The sequence below is a fragment of the Frieseomelitta varia genome, unplaced genomic scaffold (genome assembly GCF_011392965.1).
Source record: "Frieseomelitta varia isolate USP_RPSP 00005682 unplaced genomic scaffold, Fvar_1.2 scaffold_444, whole genome shotgun sequence".
Taxonomy (NCBI): Eukaryota; Metazoa; Arthropoda; class Insecta; order Hymenoptera; family Apidae; genus Frieseomelitta; species Frieseomelitta varia.
The window spans coordinates 70,882-98,217 of NW_025110195.1; the positions used below are offsets into that span (position 1 = coordinate 70,882).

General features: G+C 29.2%; 1 protein-coding gene across 1 annotated transcript in view; it reads left to right on the top strand.

Annotated features, from left to right (window-relative positions):
• The first annotated feature begins 578 nt into the window (after nucleotides 1–578).
• LOC122532263 (extracellular serine/threonine protein CG31145) overlaps nucleotides 579–27,336 on the top strand; it is a 50,936-nt gene continuing 24,178 nt past the window's right edge. Inside the window, exons 1-3 of the mRNA XM_043660875.1 lie at nucleotides 579–649; nucleotides 1,898–2,022; nucleotides 13,310–13,385. Coding sequence (XP_043516810.1) covers nucleotides 579–649; nucleotides 1,898–2,022; nucleotides 13,310–13,385 — 272 coding nt within the window. The remainder of the gene's footprint in view (nucleotides 650–1,897; nucleotides 2,023–13,309; nucleotides 13,386–27,336) is intronic.

Consider the following 27,336-nt stretch of genomic DNA (forward strand, 5'->3'; position numbering starts at 1 on the left):
ATATATTTATACCTAAATAATAACTAAATAATAACTAAATATTAATTACTTGATATTGTTATAATATATTTAAAATATATTATAATAATATTAATGTATCATAATAAAATATTTAAAATTATAATGAAAATATTCAAACGTTACATCCTCAAAATTAAATTCTCTTTTTAATTTTCTTAACACTAAAATTAATAAATAATATATATATATAGCTATATTATATATATAATATTTAATATATTTAATATTATATATATATATATATATATAATTTAACATAAATATCTTTGACGAAATGGAGTTTAAGGTCGAAATAATTTTTTTTAATCGCGTTTAAAGCATCGTGGTGTTATTTTGTTTAATTTCCCAAGTGAAAAGTGAATTGAATTGCGTCGTGTTCTCAAATTTCTCTTAAATTTTATCGTGAACAACGTAACACGAGGAAGCAGAATGACGAGATTTTGGTGAACTGGAGGAAAATCTACGTTATCATGGACACGTGTCACGCATACGCGACTAAACTCATCCAGACGGAGATAAGTTCAGGAGCACCCCCGTAACGGTGTTCACGTACCGTCATGGGGAAACACCGTTTCTTACCATGGATAGCCTATCAGACAAGCGAGGAACCTTTGAAACGAGGGGTCAGGCTCGTCGACAATGTTCTATGCATTTTAAAAGGCTACCGATTGCGTTTTTTCGAATCGTCACGCGTGTAACTGGGATTATCTGGATCTCGAAGTTCTCACCACCAGCTAAAAAAAGTTATAGTAGCTCTTCAATCGTACATTCAACCCTCCGTTATGATAATTTTATTATATTCGTTATAATATAACTTGATAGCTTCACGAGTTGTTGATTCGAAATTCAAAAAACTAAGACGAAAAAAATCTGTTGTAAAAATATTTGCAAGTACAATTATAATAATTAATAAATAATAATAAATGCAAGAACAAGTATAATAAACTTCTGTTTAGAGGCTAGGCCACCTTGGCTGTGTTAAAACTCATGGCGTTCGTTTTTTTCTTACAATGTTCTTACAAAGTGAAATTGAGGGAAATTTAGAATACAATCTTTATTATTTTATTTAATTTATTTATTTTATTTTATTTTATTTTATTTTATTTTATTTTACTTTATTTTATTTTATTTTATTTTATTTTATTTAAAACTGTTCTTTATTTTGAATTTATTTTATTTTATTTTATTTATGTTAAAACTCTTCTTTATTTTGAATTTATTTTATTTATTTTAAAACTATTCTTTATTTTTAATTTATTTTATTTTATTTTATTTATTTTAATACTTTATTTTAATACTTTAATTTTATTTTAAAACTATTCTGTATTTTTATTTTATTCTATTTCATTTATTTTAAAACTATTCTTTATTTTTAATTTATTTTATTTTATTTTATTTCTTTTAATACTTCAATTTTATTTTAAAACTATTCTATATTTTTATTTTATTTGTTTTAAAACTCTTCTGTATTTTTATTTTATTTTATTTCATTTATTTTAAAACTATTCTTTATTTTTAATTTATTTTATTTTATTTATTTTAATACTTTATTTTAATACTTTAATTTTATTTTAAAACTATTCTGTATTTTTATTTTTATTTATTTTCAAACTATTCTGTATTTTTATTTTTATTTTCTTTCTATTTCTTTCTGTTTCCTTAAAATTCCAGTTATCGATCAATAATTTTTCAGTTTCTTCGATTAAACAAGCCTTCGATGAAAATGTTCTTTTGAATTAATTCCGTCTCAATATTTCAATTCTTAAATCTTCGTTTTTGTCTTTGATTTAGATCCTTCGCCGGTGACACGATTGATCTCTTAAAGTTTGTTCGATGTATATGTAGAGTAACGCGGCGTTTTCTCTTTGTTTTTCAGGAAGAACAGCTCGACGCTGGAGAAATTTCATCTACAGATTTCTAGGACGGAACTGTATCCAGTGGACTCGAAATACGTGGACCAATTGTTGCACGAAATCGCGACGAAACCTATCGTTCATGTTGGTGAGTGTCTTTTTCTTCTAAATTCCCTTTTCTGTCGACAAAATTCGTTTTCACGTTTCTATAGCAGTTGACATTTGAAGATTTTAATGATTCTTCGAAAAATGTACAAACAAACGCTTGCGTTCTTTATCATTGTATGTGTAAAATAATTTTTTACGTTTAAAATTTTCAATTTTTTTATTTAGTCTTTTTTTTTAACTTAGCTTTTGATTGCTTGAAATTCTAGAGACAAAAGTCTTAATATTAAACGAGGCGTGTATAATTAATTAAAGATGCAACATGTACTTTTTAATTGATTTAATTCTAATATATTGAATCTCTAATAAGTAAATCAAGTATTATCAATTATTAAGATTATTTTTACAATACTTTTTAACTCTGCTAAGAATAGATGAATAATTTTTCATAAAAGTTTTCTTTTAGCAAGAATTGGTAATTCTCCACAAAAAAAAATTAATGCTCTTTATTTTGAACTTAAATCTATGACGATAAAACTGTTTCCTATTGATTTTTTTTTTTTTTTTATTAACTAAATGAAATGTCGCATGACTCAAGAGTTCTAGAGAAAAATAGCGTTGTCACGTCTCTAAGTCACTCTGAATTCTATTTGTTGGAAGATCTAACATTCGATTAAATGAATTTCTTTTTTCGAATAAGTATTCCATAAAATGAATTCCTGCTAATCGAATTCGAACAAAAGAAAGAATCAATGAGCTAGTCATTTCTCGATCGATTCGGATAAACTAGAATTAAAACTCGTAATCTATAATAATATATTTAAGGGATTATTCTCATCTGGAGAGGTCATTTCTCGATAGTAATAAAACTCTAAACATAAAATTTTCAATTATGTTTGTTAGTGTTTACGTACAACATTGTTTTATATTATTGCACGTTAATTACAATGGTCAGCATAATTCATAAAAATAAAAAATAACCTCAATTCGTACGAACATTGTTATGGCTATACTAAATTTATGCATAACTATACTAAATTATATTAAATAGTATGCAAGCCATGCAAGGTAGGAAAATCGATTTTATCATAAGAATTTCAATCGGGGCAATAAATAAAAATGCCACTGCAGATATTGGCATAATTTTATTACGGGCTACAGCGAAACATCTATTTTAGATTTATATCAAATTTCAAAGAGATTGGTTCATCCATTGTTGAGGAATCATGGCAGGCAATTTCAATATATAAAGAAATATAAAAGTAATGTTTTTATGTCACTGTTGCATCTGCCATTTTCAGCTGAGAATAGAATGGCAAAAGATATTCTCCTCTTTCACAAAACATTCAAAAATTTGAGAATTTCTCGAAAGAAAATTTATTTATTTTCTGTAAACTATCGCAATTTTGTTATTTTCGACAATATCAAATTCAGGAGTGAAATTTTTAAATTCTTGAGACTTGAGCCTTCAGTTCCTCAAATAGACCATTGCGCGTATTTTTTAATATTGAAAAGCAAAAATTTATTTCTATTTATCAATTGAATATAAATTAAATGTACTAAATTCCAACTAAAAATTGAAATTTTACGTAAAGTATTCACATTGGGCAAAATAAAAGAAGAAAAAAAGAAGAATTCCCATCTCTAGAGATGATTAGAAGAATGGGGTTGATTTTTGAAACAGATGTTATTATAAAATAGAAATTGATTTCTAAAGAGGAGCTTTCGTAAACGGGCAGAATCGTAAAATTTTGGAATTCTTGAGATTTCCTTTTTAAAAGAAAGATTCGAATTTTTAACTCTTCCGAGTGAGACTAACTCCTCAAGATAATTATTAAAAACTACAAATGAATTTCCAAAGAAATTTATTACCAATTTACGTTCGTTGTTAATCAGAAAAATTTATTAAAATCATCGTAAACAAGCAGAGCACGTAAAACTTCAGAATTCTTGAAATGCTGTCCTTACGGGGAAATAAAAATGAATGATTCGAATTGTTTACTCTTCCAATACCTCTTTAACATTTCTGTCCCTTAAAAGAAGATGCCATTAAGAATTATAAATTGACATTTGCATTGAATTTACATTTATTACCAATCAGGAGGAATTTATTGAGATTCTCGTAAACGAGCAGAATCACGAGTAGAATCGGATGTTACTGGCCAGACCTTCGTTCCGAGCCATTGCGGCGCATGATAATCGAAATTCTTCAACACTCGAGTAATGCTACGCGATCGAACATACTGTAATATAAATTTTCGAGTGACTGTGCACGTAAATCGTGCCGGGAATTTTTACTACGGCAAAATAATAGATGGTAAGCCTGCGCGGAACCCGTACGTGGACGTTTATTAAATTTTACGTAGCTCAAAATAAATCGACGTCCCTTCTTTCCCTAGTCGATACAATGTCTCGCGTAAAAATTTACCAAGTGGAAAACAACGATACAGATGAGTTGTTCGATAGACATTTTGTTCTTCGAAGGAAAAAAAATGTCAAATTGCTTTATATGATATATATATATATATATGTAATATTGTACATATAATTATATAATAATATTTGTAATATTGTATGTATAATTATATAATAATATTTGTAATATTGTATATATAATTATATAATAATATTTGTAATATTGTATGTATAATTATATAATAATATTTGTAATATTGTATATATAATTATATAATAATATTTGTAATATTGTATGTATAATTATATAATAATATTTGTAATATTGTATATATAATTATATAATAATATTTATGTGTGATATTGTAAATATAATTATATAATAATATTTAATATTTAGATAGTATTGAATAACATTTAATATTTAGATAATATTAAATATTGTAATATTGTATGTATGATTATATAATAATATTTGTAATATTGTATGTATAATTATATAATAATATTTAATATTTAGATAGTATAGAATAACATTTAATATTTAGACAATATTAAATATTGGAATATTGTATATATAATTATATAATAATATTTATGTGTAATATTGTAAACATAATTATATAATAATATTTAATATTTAGATAGTATTGAATAACATTTAATATTTAGATAATATTAAATATTGTAATATTGTATGTATGATTATATAATAATATTTGTAATATTGTATGTATAATTATATAATAATATTTAATATTTAGATAGTATAGAATAACATTTAATATTTAGACAATATTAAATATTGGAATATTGTATATATAATTATATAATAATATTTATGTGTAATATTGTAAACATAATTATATAATAATATTTAATATTTAGATAGTATTGAATAACATTTAATATTTAGATAATATTAAATATTGTAAATATAATTATATAATAATACTTAATATTTAGATAGTATTGAATAACATTTAATATTTAGATAATATTAAATATTGTAATATTGTGTATATAATTATATAATAATATTTAATATTTAGATAATATTAAATAATATTTAATATAATAATAATATATTAAAAAATTCATTTAAATTAGAGTATTAATAAAACATTCGTAGTTGATAAAAATTTCAGTAATGTGGATAAATAATATTACGAAATTATGTTGTAACCGGGAATGTCGAGAATTTTTTGTCCCAAAATTGCAATATTTTTTCAATTTTAAGTAATATTTAACTTAAGTATAACCCAGGCAAAACAAATAATAAATTTATTACTTATCAAACAATAAATTTATTACTTGTAATTTATATCATCACCGACGAGTTCAAAAGGGAAAAGAAAGCGACGTAATTACTGTATACGGGTACGGTCACTCGTTATGGTCCGCGAACGTTAGCTGCCAGCGCAAGGAGTTCAATAAAAATCGCAGAAGGGATCGAATCGGCTGATTATCCTCGTCCTCGATGGATGACTATGGCTCGATGGACAAAACGAAGCCGGTGACAGATGAAACAACGCGTCGGTTTGATCATCGTTGAGCGAGGAAACCAACGAAGCCGATGAAACGAATGAAACGGGACAGGTGACTGGACAGAGTTTTTGGAAGAGAATTAGACGAGCTGGCATAAAATTAATCTGGGAAACGGCGGCGCAATAATCTTCTCTGTTGGAATTAATTTCTCTTCGGCCCATGAAGCCAGACAATTAACCGGTGTTATTGTGACCGTGGCTTTGTGCTTAGTAATTGCTACTACGCGGTTCATTGACTAACAATGCCGTGCGATCGTCCGATCCTCGGGAAAGAGAACAGATAGGGATAAAAGGAGAGAGAGAGAGAGAGAGAGAGAGAGAGATCAGATCTCTCTCGCTAGACTTTCGGAGCGTAACGTTTTAAAATTAGACATGGCATCACATTGCACGCGCAATTTCCGCCTCGGTCATTATGTCCATTCTTGCACGATTATTTTTATTCGCGACACGTTTCATTTAAGTTTCTATTGCGTTTCTTCTATTCTATTCTATTCTATTCTATTTTCTTTTTTTTTTTTTCTTCTTTTTCTTTTTTCGATTCGGCGAGTCGAATAGCGGAGGATTTGATGTATCTTTTGTTCCACTTCAAATTGAAACGTGATCAATTCTGAAACGGACTTTTTAATTTGGGATTTCCAGCGATCGGTGCGTAGAAAATGGAACAAAGAAATGCGATTTTTTTTTTTTTTTTTTGCGAGGTAATGAACTTTTCGTGGCGCTTTGTTATTATAGAAAATTCTGTTATCTGTGTGAAAATTATGTGTTTATGTTGTGCTAGAAATAATATATAAAGTCTGCCATTTTAACTCTCGTCCACATAATTATCTCCTACTCGTTACTTTCAATATTTGAAACGAATCTCACGATAATCGTCAGATTTGTGCGGGCGTTTCCGAGATTTCAAGATTCACCATCATCGTTTTAAACGAAATGACATATTGTTTTGGTCCATTGATCTAGGCAGCTCGATACTCTCTATAAAGAGAAAGTATTACCCCGTGTCGAGAAATTATTACTTTGGGAGATATTTTAACTTCTTAATTTTTTGTAAAACCTGTTGCACGAAAGAGAAACACAATATGAACATGAGAATAGAGAAATTTCCCTGTTTTTATTTTCCCTTGGCTTTTTTATAATAGATTTTACAAAATTAGAGTTAAAATATACCCTAAACTAACAATTTTTTTGACGTACATAAGTTAATATCTTACATTCTTGTTATATTTATATTATATTATATTATGTTAATTATGTTATATTTATGTTATGTTATGTTAATTATGTTATATTTATATTATGTTATATTATGTTAATTATGTTATATTTATGTTATGTTATATTGTGTTAATTACGTTATATTTATGTTATGTTATATTGTGTTAATTACGTTATATTTATGTTATGTTATATTATGTTAATTACATTATATTTATGTTATGTTATATTATGTTAATTATGTTATGTTATTATATTTGTGTTATGTTATATTATATTAATTATGTTATATTATGTTAGTTATATTATATTTATATATAATTATAATTATATTAAATATAATTTATGGTAATTATGTTATGTTTATATTATGTTACATTATGTTAATTATGTTATTTTTGTGTTATATATAATTATAATTACATTAAATATAATTTGTTATGTTTATTTTATATTAATTATAATTACATTTAATATAACATAAATTAACAATAATTATTAATATGACATAAATTAGCTAAAAATGAAATTTAAGTACTCTCGTTTTTTTATGCAATTATTAAATTAACGAGGGCCAACAATTAATTCGAATTGATGAAAAACGTTCGGCGAACGTCGTAAAATAAAGCGAATTTTTAAAGAAAATTTGATCAACGATCGAAGTTAACTTTTCAAACATACTCCAAGGAGAAACTCGGCAGAGTGTACGTATCAAATTTCTTAGACTCGTGAGAAGTTTCGCGCGAGGAAGGCAAGTGGATCGATGTAATTTTGATAGTATTCGATCGGCGCGATAGTTTGTTGAACAAATCGCGGAGCAGAGCTGCCGGGAGGAAGTTAAATCAACGGCAGCCAGCGGCTTGGTCGACGAGGATGCAATTATTAAGCGGTATCGAGCTGCTGTGAGGGAAATTAGATCGGCGATCAGACGGGAAAACGAGACAAAGACGATCCTCCCGGTATCTTCGTAACAAAGCGCCCGGATTCCAACTTCCTAGACAATAATTAAATTACACGAAGAATGGATTTTGTCATTCGATGATGGCGAAACCTGATTTCGATATCTGATCAACAATTAAATTCCTAACTCGTAATTTCCATTTATTTATTTATTTATTTATTTATTTATTTATTTATTTATTTATTTATTTATTTATTTTTCTTCTTCTCGAAAAAATAGCATCGATCTCAAAATAGAAAAACTTTTAGTAGATCTTTGGTAAATTAATTGACTGAATCTTCATTCTTGACAAATAATTAAAATAATTGAAAAAGTTTCGTTAGCCAAAGAGAGATAGTAGATAGGAATTAAATTTTAGTATACTAGGGAATAACGAAGGTATTCAATTTCACTTGATATTATTCAAAGTTCAGGTCTTTTTGGTTCATTTATGGCTAATATTTATGGTATTTTATTTCCATTGTATTTCACTTGGTTTTTTTAGTATTTTATTTAAGTACTAACTAAATACTAAACTAAGTATTTTATTTTAAACTGTTTTTAGTATTTTATTTAACTACTAACTAAATACTAAACTAAGTATTTTATTTTAAACTGTTTTTAGTATTTTATTTAAATAGTAACTAAATACTAAACTAAGTATTTTATTTTAAACTGTTTTTAGTATTTTATTTAAATACTAACTAAATACTAAACTAAGTATTTTATTTCAAACTGAGAAACATACGCTTTTTAAGAAATATTATAACAAAATTTACCCAAATGCAAGTGTCGGCCTTGATGCAACAAAAATTGTTACATTAAAAGTCTTCATAATCAAAAATAATTACAAAGTTCGATTATCTAATTAAATAATTAAAAAAAGAGTAAAATATTGATTTTGTCGATCATTGTATAATTTTATTAAATTTATCTTATCTTATCTGTTAAAACAGATGAAATAGATTAAAATTTTATTGAAGAAATAAAATCTTTATATGTACATGCAATGAAAAATGATGTTTTAATATGGCAATTAAATGAATTAATAGATATTAATGAATGATCAACCTTTCTCTGAATTTATCTTATCTTATCTGTTAAAACAGATAAAATAGATTAAAATTTTATTGAAGAAATAAAATCTTTATATGTACATGCAATGAGAAATGATGTTTTAATATTGCAATTAAATGAATTAATAGATATTAATGAATGATCAACCTTTCTCTGAATGTTTTATTTAATATACCTAAATGTTCGAAAATGGTCATGAAAATTTTCAGGGGCATTAATCAAAATTTACTTCTAAGAATATTATTACTTTCATAAATTTGATAGTCGTTTCCAGAATTTAATTTCCTGAAAAAATGATTGTAGAAATAGATTAAACAATTGTTAGATGTGGAAATTAATTGTAAACACGTTGTAAATAATTAAATGAAACAATATACATATTCTTGTTGATTTTCAGTTAATGACTTTTCGATAGTAATTTAGATATAGATCTAAGACAATTTCGACATAAAAATTTGGAAAATTCGTGGAACTCGAACAATTATCAAAAGAAAACTCTACTCAAACACAAGAAGAAAACCAATGAAAACCAATAAATAAATGACAAATTTACCGAAAAAGGCGGCAGTAGAAATCAAATTTCTATTAAATTGTTTCGCATGCGTGGAATTTTTGCTTCGACGGTATTCGAATAATATTCAGAGATCATGAAAAAAAGCTAGAAGTATCTTCTAATATTGACTTGACTAATCATCATCGATCTGGCAACAATCGATAGACGAAAACACGCAGAGTTTTGCCTCCGCAGCTAGCCTTACCAAATAATCTCTTCTTTTTCTTTCTTCGAGACTTTTGAACTTTACTCGAGTTCAAGGTAAAACCAGCGGACACAGTCGGTGTTTGAAAATCGACAGGTATGTCCGGTGTGTAGAGCAGAGTCTAAGACTGATTGAAACGCTTCCAAGAAACCAGTGATCGAAATGTTCCGCGAAGTTTTGTCTTTTAATCGCGTAACAAAGCCGATGAAGAAGCATGAAGAGTTAAGGTCTTCCGTTCGTTTCGTTGCACATCTTCAAGTTTCGATGCTGGTTTCATTTTATTTCTTACTTTCTATCATCTAGTTTTATTTTTTATCATCATTATTTATTTTTATATTTTTGTTATAATTATTTATTATTTTTATTTTATCATTATTATTACAAAGTAGAGACTTAGTTACAGTTGTAAGTTGTTAATAGTACAGTTGAATCAAATAGAATTGCAAAAAATTGTTTGTCCATTGAAATATATCGAATTAACTCAATAAAATGAATAAAAGAAAAGATAAGCTTTAGAATCAAGAATAAAGAATAAGAATGGAATAAGAAGTTATTTTATTCAATAGCCAAATAATGAAATCATTTGCTTGTTCAAATAAAGTAGAATTATTTTAAGCTAACGTCGAATCAAATAAGATAATGTATCATTTAAATAATTATTTCATTCGATGAAATTAATATTTTATTCATAAATAATGTCTAGATAGAGGCAAGTGATTCTAAATGCAAAGAATAAAAGTATCAAACGCTAAAATAACATTTACAATCAACTATATAAAATCTGTAACGACAGGTATTAATAAACTGCCTTTAATCGGAGTTAATTATCATTAATCAGCCTAATTCTTCTTTCGAGTATATCCACTGTTAAGAAAGACAAAATTTACATAACTTTAACTCTAAACTTGTTACTAAATTAATGGAATAGGAAATATATAAATAATATAAATATAGTAATATAATATATAATATTATAATAAATAGTATAAATAATAAATATATATATTATAAATATATAGTATAAATATTAAATATATTATTAATAATAAATAGTGTAAATATATTTTACTAAAAACCCATCGTTGATAAATCTACAAAAATTTCTATTTAAATGAATTGATCGTTCCGATCATTTCTAATAGTTCCACTAGTTGAAATAAAATTATTTCTGTGAAACAAATAGAAATAATTAATTATCTTCCTTAATTATCCCCACAATTCTCGATTGAAAGCAGAATTACTTGTCACTGATTGTTAATTGAAAGAAAAATAACGGCAGATTGATTTCTATCGGAAACAAGTGGCGATTTAAGTTTCGAGCATCCGAAGTCTAAGTAGTCCGAGTCAATAATTTCAGCGACACGACAGCAGGTCGACGATTAATTGTCCTGTATGATAAATTGACCGCGGGTAACCCGGACGGCTGGCACCTAAATTAGGCATATATCATTTATGGAATTGACACAGCGGACGACGCACGATCGATATTAACACCGTTGCGTCTCTGCCAAGAAATTTTTCCCGGCGAAACACTCGCGCGTCGCGTCGTTTCCCCTCTCCTGTTATAAAAACCTCCTGCGAAATTATTTCATCAAGGAACTTTGGAGGTAAAATATAAATCCACCCTATCTCCATGTCCTAGGTAGAGTTTTAATACCATCTTTGATAAAGAGTTGCTTTTTTTCTCTCATTTCTTCTTTTCTTTTTCGACTTTAATTTCCTTTTTTCGCGCACATTAATTTTCCTTTCCCGATGGCACGGATTTCATTTTAATTCGTATAATCCGTATGCACACATATTTTTCTCCAACTTAACTTCCCTTTGCAGTTTTGCTTTTTAATAATCCAAGTTTGTTTTCCAAGTTACAATTTTTCCTTGTGTCTTGTGACTTTGATTTAGCTTTAATTTGCACAGTCTGTACAAACACTTTAAACTTCTTCTTGACTGTTTTTTTTTTTTTTTTCTTTCTTTGTGTAAATTCACTTTTCGATAGTGAAGTCTCGAACATAGTTTTCAGTTGTGCTTTCTTCGATTTTCATTCCTCTTTTGTAACTTGACTTGGTGTCGCTGTTAATTTATATAAGCTGTAAAACATTTTAAATATATTTTTAGATTTTTTCCAGATTGATTTTTTTTTTTTTTGTACCTTTTCTTGTGTTAATAATCTGAATTTCATTTACATTAGTGTAATTTGAAACATTTTGAAACTATATTTTTAAGCTAAGTTAATTCTGCCAAGGATATAAAAATCAGAAAACCCAATTTTTTTTATTAATCAACGATAACAGTATAATTTTTGTTATTGTTGTAATAAACATTTTTCAGGTACCTATAATCAATCACAGGTACCTGTGATTTGCTATTGAAACCACTGAGTATCTATGACAAAATTCGATTCACTGTTTTTATACATAAAAAAAAGCATAACTGGAAAATTGTCTGTTGTAATTTAAACTGTTACAACTTTTTAAAAAAAATCTTGTACAATAATCCACATGATCTCATTTTACAAGTGTAAATTCTCTACTTTGATAGTCTTGGGTTCATTTTTTTCAAAGATAATTTTATCCTGTAACGCTGCTAAGAAAGTGAGGATACTTTCACCTCAAAAATTTTAAAAATTCAAACGTCTGAAAACTTTTTTCATGATTATATCACTTTGAAGATTTTTCTTTACAGTTTCTTCTGAAGAAATATTATCTCCTCTTTGCAGAATAGAATTTGCTTTCTTAAAACTTGCTGTACAGTTCCTTTTTCACAATTTTATTGAACTTTTGAATATCAAAGTTATACGACAAAATTTTAAGAAATTCTGACATTCTGCCACCTAAGCCCAGATCGTAGCAAATTTCAAAGGATCGCTATAAAATTTCAATCTTAAAAAAAAAAAAAAAACAAAGAAGAGTAACAAGTTAAATAAGTGAATTATTTTATATACTTCTTCATTTAAAAAAAAAAAAAAAAAAAACTATCGAAATATCTTAACGTTGCAATTTTTTTTCTAAAAAGATGGAAAGATCAATAAATAAGGAAGAAAGGAAGGAAAAGATTCGAATTGTAATAGGATTTTCAAGATGTGTTTAACTCAAAAAAGAATTAGAAATTCGATTAGAATTTCGATTAACGATCGATGCTCGTGCTCGTCGATTATTGCCTCGTATACAAGTGAGGCGCAATTAAACGCGACTTAATCGATTGGATTGAAAATCTCGATTGCTCCGGCTGAGCGCGAGAGGAAATCGAGTCGGAATGCTACTTTCCAACGATCTCGCGCGCCTCGATCCAATAATCGGATATTTCCCCGCGTAAACTAAAAAGTAAACTAGCTCGATTCCTCTAACTTCTCTGATCTGGCATCTTTTTCCTGTTTGCTTGCAGTTCAGAAAGAAGGCGGCACGCAACTGAAGCTCCAGATCAATTATTCAAACATGCAGGCCCTCTTCAAGCCTATGAGGTGAGTCCAATTGAGTTAAATTTTTTCCAAGAAGTAAATCGATCCTAAAAATCGGACGTTTAACCGTGAATAAACACGTTCCCGATTTTATCAGTTAATCTCATGGAAAGTGTTCGTTTTAATTAAGAATTAGTGGGAACAATTTATGTGATAAAATATAACACATTATGATATCATTTTCATCTAAACTGATAGAGAGAGAAAAATTTTGTGAATAATAGAACAACGACGTTTTTCATTTAAACATTTATTATGTTATGTCTATTTTTAGAACTATTTCAAAATCATTTAACTATTTTTGACTATTTTAAAATTATTCCAATATGTAAAAATTTATTATGTTATATCTGTTATTTTTACTTTGGTGTATCCTTTGTTAAAATGGGACACTGTAACTTTGAGGCATATTATGGCTTCAAGGAGAAACAAAAGATAATAATAATAATTAAAAAATAATAATAAGAAACAAAATAATAATAATATTTAATTAAATATATTATTCGTGATGTTACCATTCTATAATATCTAATAGTACTTGATTACACAAAATGTCCCAATAACTTTGTCCACCTTGAATGTCTTCGTTTTTGAAGATATAAAAGAAATTTTATCAACATTGAGAATTTATAAATAAATTTACAATTGATTTCTTTCTCCGGACACAATGTTAAACTTTCCGTATTAAACTATTAATATTTAAGATGAAAAATTAAAAGTTATCCTCCACGTTGCAAAAATACCAAACGCTATACTATTAGAATACTCTGCCGAGCATATTTGATTGGTCAAGAGACGAGGTTGGAAGCTGTCCGCTTATCTCCGGCAGTCGTGTAAGTTACCGAATAACCGGAATGCACCGGTTAGTGTAACGAATGAAAGCTCGAAACTTGGGGGATGAAGATAAGAGATTTGGGTAAAGTTCCGCGCCTTAGGACACGATTTAACAAGGATTATTTCAACTATAATCGAACCGGCAAAACGTGCCTTTGACGAGATAAAATCGAGCGGCAGGCGTTTAATTCCGTCCGAATCGGATGTTAGTTCCGGGGGATTAACAATTTATTTGATCGCTAAACTTGCAGCACGGCCGCGAGTTATACACCGTTTAATCCACTGAAGTTGAAACCCCGGTCGCGGACTTGCAAGTTCTTGCAGAGGAACCCGCCCTGCCAACTGTAAATACATCAAACTCGAGATCCAATTTGTCGCACAAAAGAAGAACGTAATCCCGTGCGTTTGCAAAATATTTTTCATGTGCAACGATATTCAAGTTTCTAACTTTGAATGCCAGTAATCACTGGGGGATTCAATAAACGTAGTTGGCTGTGTATCCTCCATGTTGAGCCTGTTGCATACGAATGGCGCGCGTTAGTTTCACAGTCGCGTCAATTTGAAGCTACATAGGTTCGCGCGAGGAACTTTCGTATCCGTGTGTACACGTGCATATTTTGTGCGAACGTGTTGCGCGCGTTGTACGAAGTATATTTCGCAAATTTCATTAGCACTACAATGAGTCCTGATTATCACCACCAGGCTACGGATTTTTATGCTGTTTTCCTATCTTTCCGGATACAATTTTCAGAAATAGTATGTTTATGAGAAATTTGTTTTATGCATCAAATGTATTGTAGAGAGCACCGCGCTTTGTTTATTTTATACGTTTCTCGTGTATCATGCGCAATCCCGTGCAATTTAAAATAATCATGGTTACATCAGAAAAATCAGAGAGAAATCTGAAAATCGATATAAAGGTCACGAGATATTTCATTCCAAATATATATACAGATATACTGAAACAGACCATCTGTACATCTCTTTGGTGATAGAAAAGAATTATATTATGTTATACTATATACTATAGATTATATTACAATTATGTTATAATTAAATATATTAGATTAAAGTTGTTTGGATCGATTGTTTTAAATGAAACAGTTAGCATCTTTTGTGTTTGTTTTGTCCTTGTCTGTTACATAGATTTTACAAAACCAATTTTCCATTAGTAGGTTAACACGTTAATACACTTAGATATAATTAATGTTAAAATTATATAATACAGTAAAATATAATTAAATATTTTATATATGAAATAAAGTATATAGTAATATAAATAAAAAAAATAAGTATTTTAAAAGTAACGAATAATCAAAGTATTTTGGTCTTTGATATTTTGTTATTTGTCAAATCTTGTTTTATAATAACCAAAATCTATCCAATGATACTTTGAGTAATATTACTTTTCATTTTTATATTATATTACATTACATTACATTACATCACATTACATTACATTACATTACATCACATTACATTACATTACATCACATTACATCACATTACATTACATTACATTACATTACATTACATTATATTATATTATATTATATTATATTATATTATATTATATTATATTATATTATATTATATTATATTATATTATATTATATTGTATTATATTATATGATATCATATTATATTATATTATATATTCATTAAGATATGTCTACATTTAAAAATTAAAAAGAATCCATTTCATTTGCAACGAGCTAATAAATCAAACTTGTTTAAACTTTTTCAAAATAAACCAGACATTACAGAAACCAAGATTCTCAACTCATTCAAGTAACTTGATTTATGAAAAGTTAAATACCATTAGGCTCCAGGTTTTTATGCGCGTTCATACAGCAAAAAAAAAAACCTCGTTTCATATTAATGTACTAAATATTATACAAAACACTAGTAATACATTGATCATGATTCCTCTATAGAAATTATGAAATTATAATAATATAAAATATAATAATGTTGTTCGATTGAACTGTTCTGGTAACTCAAATAGCAAACTTGATCCAGATCAAGAAGCTATTACAAAATTATTGTCACGTCTTGCTGTATCTTTCTCCCTTTCTTGAAAAGAAAGGAGAGTCTTCGCGTTAAATGCGAGCAGAAGAGGAGTAAAACGAGAGAAACGAGGCCTGTTGGGGGGTTTTCTTACCACGTGGTTGACGATGTTACGTGGATGGGATTACGAGCACAATTACATAAGTGGAGAGCCAAGTGCCTCGTGCCATGCGAGAGCCACTCCAACTGCCCTTGCCTCTCTTCCACTCAATTATCATTGCCCACTTTCTCTCTCTCTCTCTCTCTTTTTCCCTGCAGAAAACGCGATACGTCACATCCTCCCATTGTCTCGCAGCTTAAGAACACTTTCGCCAAGACAGAAGGAAACGAGCATCGAGGGTGGTCGTCGCAAAACATTTTGGACACGTCCGTGCTTTCCCTCTGGTTTCACTAGTTCAGAATAATGGTAGCTGCGAGAAATGGATTGTAATTTTGACTCACAAACGAAGAAACGAACGCTTTGTTTTTCCTTATTGAATTTTTTTTATTGTATATAAATTTAAAAATACAATAATTATTTAAACAGAATGCTTGCAATTAGACTTTAATAAGATAAATAAGACAAATTGTTTTGATTTCATATTTGTTACAGTATTTGTAACAATACATGTATAAATACAGGGAGAATATATGTTATAATACACATCCATTAATATTTTGAAATAGGTAAAATGACTAAAACTTCAAAGTGAAACTCGTCAGTGCAATTTTGGTATCTGATCTTATGAAGCATATATTGTATAGTATTAATCGTATATTATATCACAAATTGAAATAGGAAATTGATTGGAATACTTTTATTGGACTTGCAGATCTCAAATGTATGTCTATTAAGATACTGATTAGTACAGATAAACAAAGAATAATTGAAAGTGAATGAAAATCTATCCTACAAAATAATTTTAATGATTTTAACGTATCTGTTTCATATTGGAATGTCAAAGCGATTAAAATGTATATACTCTAGAAATTCCTATAAATTTCAGAAAGTGTCAAGTATTTACAGTATATACAGGTAAATATAGCGCTTAAATACAGAGAACTCTTTATTTTAATTTCAATTTAACTCAGTTATAACAAGAGATATGGAATTAACAGCAGAGAAATATTCCTCTATTAGAAAAATTAAATATTCTTGTCAAATCAGAAGGCTACAAATAATTATATTTATAAATTTGTTAGTTTAAGAATATAATATAATATATATAATAGTATATTCATATAATATAAATAATGTAATGATAGATAATTGATATAATATCAAATATATGTAAATATTTATTTATCACAATTGGTAATTCTACTGTTAAAACAATTTAAATTTGTATAAAATAAAATTTTGAAGGGATATTTGGTGTGCAATATAAATTCGCCCTGTTTTTGTACATATAATATATAATATAATACATATGTATAAAAATAACCAAATATGTTTCAGTTTTTTTCGCCAACGTTTCATTTACAATTTTTTTCAATCAATTTGTCTCATTAAATTCGATTTTTAAAACGATTGAAATTTTATATTACTATGGAAAATACCGTTTAATAGTTTTTTCACTATTTATTACTATCTCTTCCGTCTGAATTCTACAATTGTATAAAATTAGAACAAACTGAAGTACTCATGACACAATAATAATTAAATTTCAGATTTTTTCAGTGTATTTATGAGTAGTTTAAAATTGCAAAAATGTGCAGAATATACGAAACATTATGACGATAATTATAGTATTTATGAAAACTCAAGTTTTTCATAAACATTAACAACCTAATCGTGACTGAACTATTGCTTGGTCCTGAAATCCCACTCATTTATCAATTACATTAAATAAATTTATTAATAAATTACCAAACCTATAAATACAAGTACTTATTGCCTTTTGATTTTAGAAAAAAATGTATATAAGCATCCTTTTCGAATAATTGCCATTGTCGATATACGTATAGAATTCTTTCTTCAATTATTATTTTAAAAATATTGAAATTGACGATAACGATAATGGAAAGATTATGAGGATTAAAAGAGAAGAAATTGCGATTTCCGTAAATTACCTTTTACTTTCTCATTAATCATGAATCATTTTAATTGTCATAAATCTTAAATCGCGAAAGTGAATAGCAAAGTTAATTATTCAGTCTCTGAGCCATCGATCTCAATCGTAGAAGATATACTTTAACTTCTCTTGGTCGTTGATTTTCTTTTAAACGCTAGCAGCGCAGATAGGAGCTTACAGATCAATTGCCTCGACGGGAAATTGTGGAGAACCCATGGTTTCCAGCGTTAATTTCTCGTCGATGTGTATTTCGAATCCAGTTTTGCGACGAAAAGCTACGCCACGGACAAAGTGGAGAAGTAATTTCTCTCCGGCTGCGACCTCGAAATACCAAACTTTCCTTCCTCTATCTTCACCCTCGTTGCACCCTCGTTCGCAACTCTAAGAAGTCTCTTACTGTTTAATTGCGACTACCATTTATACTCGTCAGAAATAGCTAATTGTTTCGAATGAAACAGAAAATGAGGTGGAAATAGTGGAATTTCGAAGAGATTTATTAGGAAAAGTTCGTGACTATATTAGTATTTTTATATTATGTGTGCTACTAATAATTGGATACTTGGTGATTCCTTCCATTAAAAGATTGATATTTTTTTTTCTTTTTGCTTCTTACGACAATTATTGTTGAACGTTTCTCTAATTTTTAATTAATTTTCTGCGTTTTCAAGTTTGATGAAAGTTTCATGAAATCTTCTTACTTCAACAATGAATAGACTTTGTGTATTGTAGCGTACTTAGATATAATATAAGCATTGATCTCTATAACTCGAATATTTCTACAAGACGAAAATATTCTTAATTCCCTTGCTCTTCAACTTGAATTGTTCATGCATGTTTTCGTGAAAGTAATAAAAAATACTAAAAAAATTTTGCTTACGAAAACCGATACTATTTTCCTCCCTTTCATTTTGTTTTTCTTACAATTATAAAATAAATATAATTATAATAAATATATAAATACGAACATAATCGTAAACGTTCGATTCTCGATCTTTCCCCTTCACCTGTCAACCGCGTTTTAATTTCGCGCGATTCTCCACGGTAATTTTCGTCAGTTCCCTCGTTACTCGTTCCAAATACCCATCGTCGTGTCCCGGAACCGGAAGAGCCGCGGAAAGAGAGCGGGGAGGAGGAGGAGGAAAGGCGGAAGAATAAAGCAGAGAAAACGTAATATCCCGAAGTGGAGAGAAAATTCGAGACAAGTGAGGCTCGTCGGGACGCTTATTGCGACTCCTTTTTATCCCTCTTGTCTCTTGGCTCGAGGGGGTTCGACCTTCTCGAGCCATTTCCGCGCACACGCTTGGCCCTTTAAACTTCCGGTCGGCCGAAGACTCCACGATAAGTGGCCGAGGCCGGCTTAAACTCCGGTAATAAGTTCGGCAATAAGTTTCGGGGAAAGTTTCCGGCCGTGGACCATCGTCTGGCACGGTACGGAAAGGGCTGCGAGCGTTTGGGTGTCAATGGTGGGGGAGGAAAGCTGGAATTCCACAAAATTGCCAGCGCCCCCGATGCCACCAATCCCGCAATAAGCTCTCGTTACACGTTTAAAGAGGACACCTCTCCCCTCCAGCTTGAAGCCAACCAGTTATACAGCTTTCTCTTTCATCCTTCGTACGTCTTTTTCTTTTATTTTTTTTTTTTTTTTCTTTTTTGTACTCTCGAACGAAGAGAGATTCGTCGAATGGACAATTTCTCACGACGCTCCTTTCCGCGAAATTATTTCTTCGCCGGGTTCTTTTTATTGGAATCCTCGCTTCACGCTCACGGACAGCTTGATTGCGAGCTTTTTTTTTTTTTTGGAGCTCTCGGTCAGATGAACAGTTCTGCTCGTTGAATCTGATCGGTGATTTTCGATCGTTCGAGGCTGGACGGTTTTCTGTATTTTTTGAAAAAGGGACGGTGATTCTGCGGGATGGAACAGGGGCGAATGAAAAGAATAGTTTCAATGTATCAAATTGAACAAATTTTCGAAATCTTGCTGCTTCTGTATCTCTAAATGTAAAATTGTATTGGTGATAATTTGTTGGATGAAAATTATAATATTTTTAATATTAATAATATTTGTAATGAAAATAACAGTAGCTAGCATTGTTAGATTGTACGATTCTTTTGTCTTTATTTTGCTAGCTAAATAAATATATTTGTGGATATAAAGTTGAATTTTATTTAAAAAAGAAAAATAATATCTAGCCTGAGAAAGTATTGAATGAAAATAATGAATTTTTTTAATACGGATAGAGATGTTCAGTGTATTTAATTGTACAATTTTTCATACTTATCAATTCCATAAATAAGAAAATACAGAAAAGTGATAATATTATACACATGTTTTTCTAAATTTACTTTTATGTCATCCTTTTTCATCAGAGTAAGTCATCCGTTTGTTAAAAATAATATTGTGATTGTATATTTACAGAATTAAAAGTTAATTAACAAAAAAAAAAAATGGAATTGAATAACGTGGCTTCTGAGAGGTTCGTTTTTTAAATTACAAACAATTTCATCGTTTAATTATTTAATAGGATAATCCACTTTTGAAAGATTCAGACTTGTTCAATTTTTGACAAATTCTTCATTGTTTTATCATGAAAGGATAGATTATGTATCGAAATAAGCCACGAACGAACATCAAATTCGAATAAATTTTTTATAAAATTTGAACCTTTAATCTAACAAACTAAAATTATTTACTTTTATCAACTGTAAAACAAACAGATAACAAAAGAATTTTACAAATACAAACGTGAAATATTATCAACAGCGGCACGATCGAACATTTTAATTGTAGTATTAATAAAATTATTTTACAATGATAAAATTTGATGAGTCAAAATTTCATTGATATTATTTTATAGTTTTTAAGAAAACTGTCGAATGATAAATTCAATAATTTTAGAGAAACAGCCACGACACGAAATTTCATGTTTTTATCGACTTTTAGAAGCGTACCTCGGAATCTAATTTTCGCGTGATCAGAAACTATCCAAATATAACCCCGGAATAATTTAAATTAGAAATTAGTAATTTAAATCAGTGATTGACATAATTCCAAAACAATTGAAATCTAATTTTAATGTTATCAGAAATTACCCAGCTATAATCATGAAAGAAGCTAATACAAATATAATCCCAATTTAATCAGAAATAAATTTTATTTGGGTCGGGTTTTAGATATTTCACGTTTCCATTTCGTAATTCAATATCAAGCTCAAAGTAAGTTTAAAGCGAAATTTTACATTTACATTAAAAAGAAGAAAAATTATCTAAAGAATTGAACTATGTTACTTTGACAAAATAATATGCCTATATTTACCGAGAAATGTAATAAATAGTTTATTCCTTGATCAGATAAATTTCGTATAAAAGTAATAAAACTTCTTAGAAGAATAAATGTGTAAAGCTCATTGAAATTCGTCTGCAACAAACTTATCAAAATAAATAAGGACTACACGCTTACAAACTGAATTATATTAAAAAAAAAAACTGAATATTTCTTCAATTTTCAACTTTACAACCGCGTAGATGACGATTTATTTCGCAACAATTCCCGGGACGATTATTAAAAATAAAATTGCTAGTTATGTGGTCCGCGAGAAATGGAAGTTTCCTTCTTATCTACTTTCCCGCGGGTAGCGAGGTTCCCCCGTTATTAAATTTGCCGCGGAACTTCAGCGTCTGGATCCGGTGTACTCCATTATTAAAAACACCTTCCTTTTTCTCGCGTTTTCACTAACAAATTTCGATAATCATCCTCCAACTTTCTCAAACTTTGTCATCGCGAAGGGACCGCGAACGATATTTAATAAACGGAATGTCTCGAGGAGGCGCGGCTCAGCCGAAAAGATGGCTCCGATATTTTCGATAATTAAATTTCACCGCCGCGTTTGCAGCGTTTGCGCGTTTAGTTTAACCGACTGGGAGAAAGAGGTGGCTGGTCGCCGGTCAGACGTTTTATTCGTTCGTCTTAACCACTTGCTCGACTAATCGACCGGCAATACCATCGACCTATATCGTTAGTTCCCAGCCGCAATTAGCGTTCAATCATTCACGGCACCGCGAATTCTAATGGGACTGATTTTACAAGCATCGAAAAAAGTCTCGCGTGTACATACGCGGGCTCGTATGAAATTGCTGGCCCGTGAAAAATCGTGTATACGGATAAATTCGAATTTATTTATTTATCGACAGGTTCAACTTGCTTGAAAAACTTCAAAATTGTAAAATTTCAATGATTAAACTATTACTGCAACGTTACATATTATGCTGCATACATGCATGCAGAACTGTGTTATTTAGTATTATTAATCATTAACATCCCTAGCTATTATTAATGTGATTTATTACTATATATGTATGCTGAAGAAAAATAGAAAATTAATTGGAGAATTTATTTTATTGATTTTATTAATGTAGATTGTTACTAACTGTATATTACAGTCAAAAGGAAAAGTAGAAAAATAATTGGATTTGTTTCATTAATATTATTAATATATCTTTATATTAATTATTATACGTACACGTTATGACCAAAGGAATTGAAGAAATAACAGAAGAAATATTCATTAAGTTTATTGTTTATGTGTCCGATTGTTAATCTTAGAGCTTTAATACGTTATAAAAATTAGATTTTTCTCAAACGATTTCTTTCTTCTAAAATACAACCTAATGTTCAATGTGCAAAAAGATTCGATTTATTTATTTTGCCGTCTTGTGAAAGAAATTAAATAAAATTGTTTCATCTACATCTGCTAATTCTTACCATTTTAAAAATAATGTTTGTTAGCCTATCTTAAATTAACAAATGGTATTATGTCATCACAATTATAAAAAGAAAATATTATAATATGAACTGTTTCTGTGTTTCTGTGTTTTCATAATTGTTTTCTTTTTTATACTTGCATTCAATGTTTATAAAGATCTTTGTTAACAAACAACTATTTTATATAAATTACATAGCATGTTCCTACGCTGCTATAATTTTATCAGTATAATTTACTTAGAAACGCAAAATATAATTATATATCATTTAATTGTATAATTACATTATGTAATAATTCACATAATTATTTTCAGTGTTTTAATCTAAGAAAATTTTTCTCAAAAAACGAAAGAGAAACATGTGCAACGGTGCCAAAGTCAAAAGTTCTAAAAATGATTTCCCTTCACTTTATTTCGCCATATAGAATTTTCCTCGAAACGACCAAACAAAAAAAAAAAAAAAAAAAAAAAAAAAGCAACACGCCCGAAAGATTACCTGTGAAAAAGAAATTGGCGAGGTAGAGTCGACGCAGAAGTTCAAAGGGTTAATTTAAATCAATTTAATAAAACGGGGGGTGGAGGGGGCGAGGGGGGAGAGCGTAGAAAAAAACCGAAGCTCGTACGTCCCAGATTTTCGGTAGACGGCCAGGAAGTAAAGCAATTCCTCTAATCTGACCTATAAATCACCGGGTCCTCGGCGGTGGACGATGCAATTAATATTTGCGCCCGGAATAAATCGCGCCCGAACCGGTTCATTTGAATATAAAATAGCAGCGAGAACCTGGTCTTATTCCGCGCAATTATTCCGACGAAATACTGGTTATCTTTTCCTCGCAGTGCCAGCCGGCAGAAAATTCCGCTTCGCCGGGGAATAAGGAGCCTTTCGGTAAACAGAATTATGTCGCGAAGTCGGAAGGTCAGACGGCAAACGTTGGCTGCCAGCCCTACTACGATGCTAAGTTAACTTTTAATCGGATGCAAATTACGCGCTAATTACCGCGCCGCCGTTGTATTAATTAGCCTGGCCTGCTTGGTTGAATTCTTCCCGAGACTACTACCCCTGTTTCATTCTCCCCGGAATCAGTTTCCCGTAGAAACTTGATGATTTTTTTTTTTTTCTTTTGCCTTGCACCCTCGGTTTTACAATCACTCGCGCTGGTTAACTGACTGCGGACCATAACGAGTGACCGAATCGTATGCAATATATAACTCGTCGCTTTCTTTTTGAACTCGTCGGTATGATGTCACTGGATAGAAATTATCGAGAAGTAATAAATTTATTATTTGCCTCGGTTATACTTAAATATAAACTTAAAACTAAGAAAATATTGCAATTTTGGGGACAAAAGATTCTCGACGTGCGTGGCACGTTATTCCAGTGCAAGAGGTTATTAACCACTTGCGCTGGCAACTGATTGCGGACCATAACGAGTGACCAAATCGTATACAATAATTTTTGTCGCTTTCTTTTTGAACTCGTCGGTATATCACTGTATAGAAGTAATAAATTTGTTTTGCCTATTTTGTTTTACTTAAATATACTTAAAATTGAGAAAATATCACAATTTTGAAAAAAAAACAATTCTCAACGTGCGTGACACGTCATTCAAGCGCAAGAGGTTAACAACGACTTGCGCTGGCAACTGATTGCGGACCATAACGAGCGACCGAATCGTATACAACAATTTTTGTCGCTTTCTTTTTGAACTCGTCGATATATCACTGGATAGAAATTATCGAGAAGTAGTAAATTTATTATTTTCCTGGGTTATACTTAAATATACTTAAAACTGAGGAAATATTACAATTTTGGGACAAAAAATTCTCATTCCAGCGCAAGAGGTTAACCATTTGCGGTGCCAACTGATTGCGGACCATAACGAGCGACCGAACCGTATACAATTTGTCACTTTCTTTTTGAACTCGTCGGTATGATATCACCGAATAAAAATTATTGAAAAGTAATAAATTTATTATTTGTTTTAGTTAAATACATATACTTAAAATTGAGAAAATATTACAATTTTGAAACAAACAATTCTCGACGTGCGTGCACGTCATGCCTAACGCAAGAGGTTAAGTTATCCACTCGGATGGAATTTATATGTGATGTAATTTTCGAAAAAAATATTTGGAAAGTGAACGTGATCCTTTGTGGGATAATGCTATGGAGTAATTGAGAAAAAAATTGAAATATGGAAACTCCACTTCTTTTGAGTTTTAATATGATGACAGATTTTGTCACATTTCTTGATTACGTGTTTTTTTTTTTTTTTATAGTAAATAAGCGTTATTGTGAAGAAAATCTTTCTCGTTAGAATAATTTTTTAAAATAGTAATTAAAAGTGTTCTTTTACTCGTGTCGAAATATTTTATTCATTTTGAACTTATTTTACTTGGTTCAAATATTATTGCTAGGAATAATGATTTTAATCTAATTTATTAATGTGTTAGGATTGTAGTTAAAAAAAGAATGTATATATATATATATATATGAATAAACTGGAAGGAACACTTATCATCAATATAGCATTGTATTAATATAATTATTGTGATACAAATTTATTTGTAATATTCATATTTGAAAAGTCTCGTAAAATTTAATAAAATTTAATAAAATATATTGATAAATTGCAATACTTAGAACAAAAAAGAAGATTACAATTGTTCAAGAGAATTTTAGTATGAACGTTACATTACAGTTTTAAATATTCTGTTAATTTACTATTATAACTAAAAAATATTGCAAAATTGCAAAATTGAAATTTTATTTTACACATCAAATTAAAATATTAATATTAAAATAAAAAATGTTATATTGAAATTGAATACACTATGTGTCTTTTTATTTAAACCATACAGCATCTGAAATTTTAAATAATATTTTTTTTCCAAATTTTGCCCCATTCTTCAGCCAACAACTATAGATTTAACCTATGTATGTATATTAGTCGAAGAAAATTTATTAATACCTCACTTCGCATAATATTGAAATAATAATGAAAATTCAATACTTTAAAAAGTTTCTTGAAAATTCTTTGGCCAAAAAATCATTCTTTAAATAAAAAAATTCCATTTTTATCGATATTTTTATAATTAATCAAATGATTCATTCATCTGTATATTCTTATCTATTCTTCTTTCAGATAACAATTCCTATTCTTGCAATCTTTTCAGCATCGTTAAGTCTGTCAATAAAACGTCGTAGAGGAACGTTGAATTTCTTTACTGACATTTCGCGAAGAACAATAAACTCAGTTTCACAACTTTCAACGATATTCAGAGACGAACAAAAGTATTCGCATAATTGATGAGAAATTATCGATATTTTAAACTATTTAAATTTCGAACAAAATCATGCAACAACGTAGTTGGCTTCATTTTAAGGCGCGAAATCTTTGGCAACAAGAATATTTTTATGAAAAAAATTGCCAAAATTTAAACGCCTCCAAAAATTTTTTTTCGTGACTAGATCGATCATAATCTTAAAGATTGAAGATTTCCTTTTAGAACTCGCTGCTCGATTTTTTCTCGCCATTTTTATTGAACCTTCAACACCAAAGTTAAACGAAAATTCATTTTCTTATTTAACCTTAATGTTCAAAGTCCAATAAAATAGCGAAAAAAGAACAGTAAATTTTGAAAAATCATTAGTAAAGAAGAAACTTCGATCTTCAAGACCATGACAGTCATTAAACAATTTTTTAAATATTTCCAGAGGTTTTTTTTTTCATTCATTTCTTTCCAATTGCTGTATGATGTAAAAACATGTTTGTAAGAAAGAAGGAAAAACTAACATAAGGCTGTCAAAGTGGAAGCTTCGTACTTTAAAACGAGGTCATCACGACTTTTCTTTCTAAAGTTATAACAGTTTAAAATATCCGTAATTCTTCATCGAATACTTGCGAATTGAAACATTCTTATTTGTTTCACAAAGTGGCATTTGATTTTCATTAACTTCAAGGTCGAAGTCTAGCGAATTTTGCCATCCTCCAGCTCTTGCCTTAAATCGGATTTCGCTCGAAGGAAGTTCAGACGAACACTTTTGATTCGAGATAACCGTGTTATGGATGATAGTATATTCGGCTCGTAAACTCTAGCGAAGATCATAAGTAAATATTTTATCAGAGAAAGAATCTTTCTCTTTTTCCTTTTGCCCTTCTGTTAAATATTCGATACAGCGTTGGAGTAAGAATTCATCTAAGATCATCAGCGTTTCTCAATCTATGGATCACGAT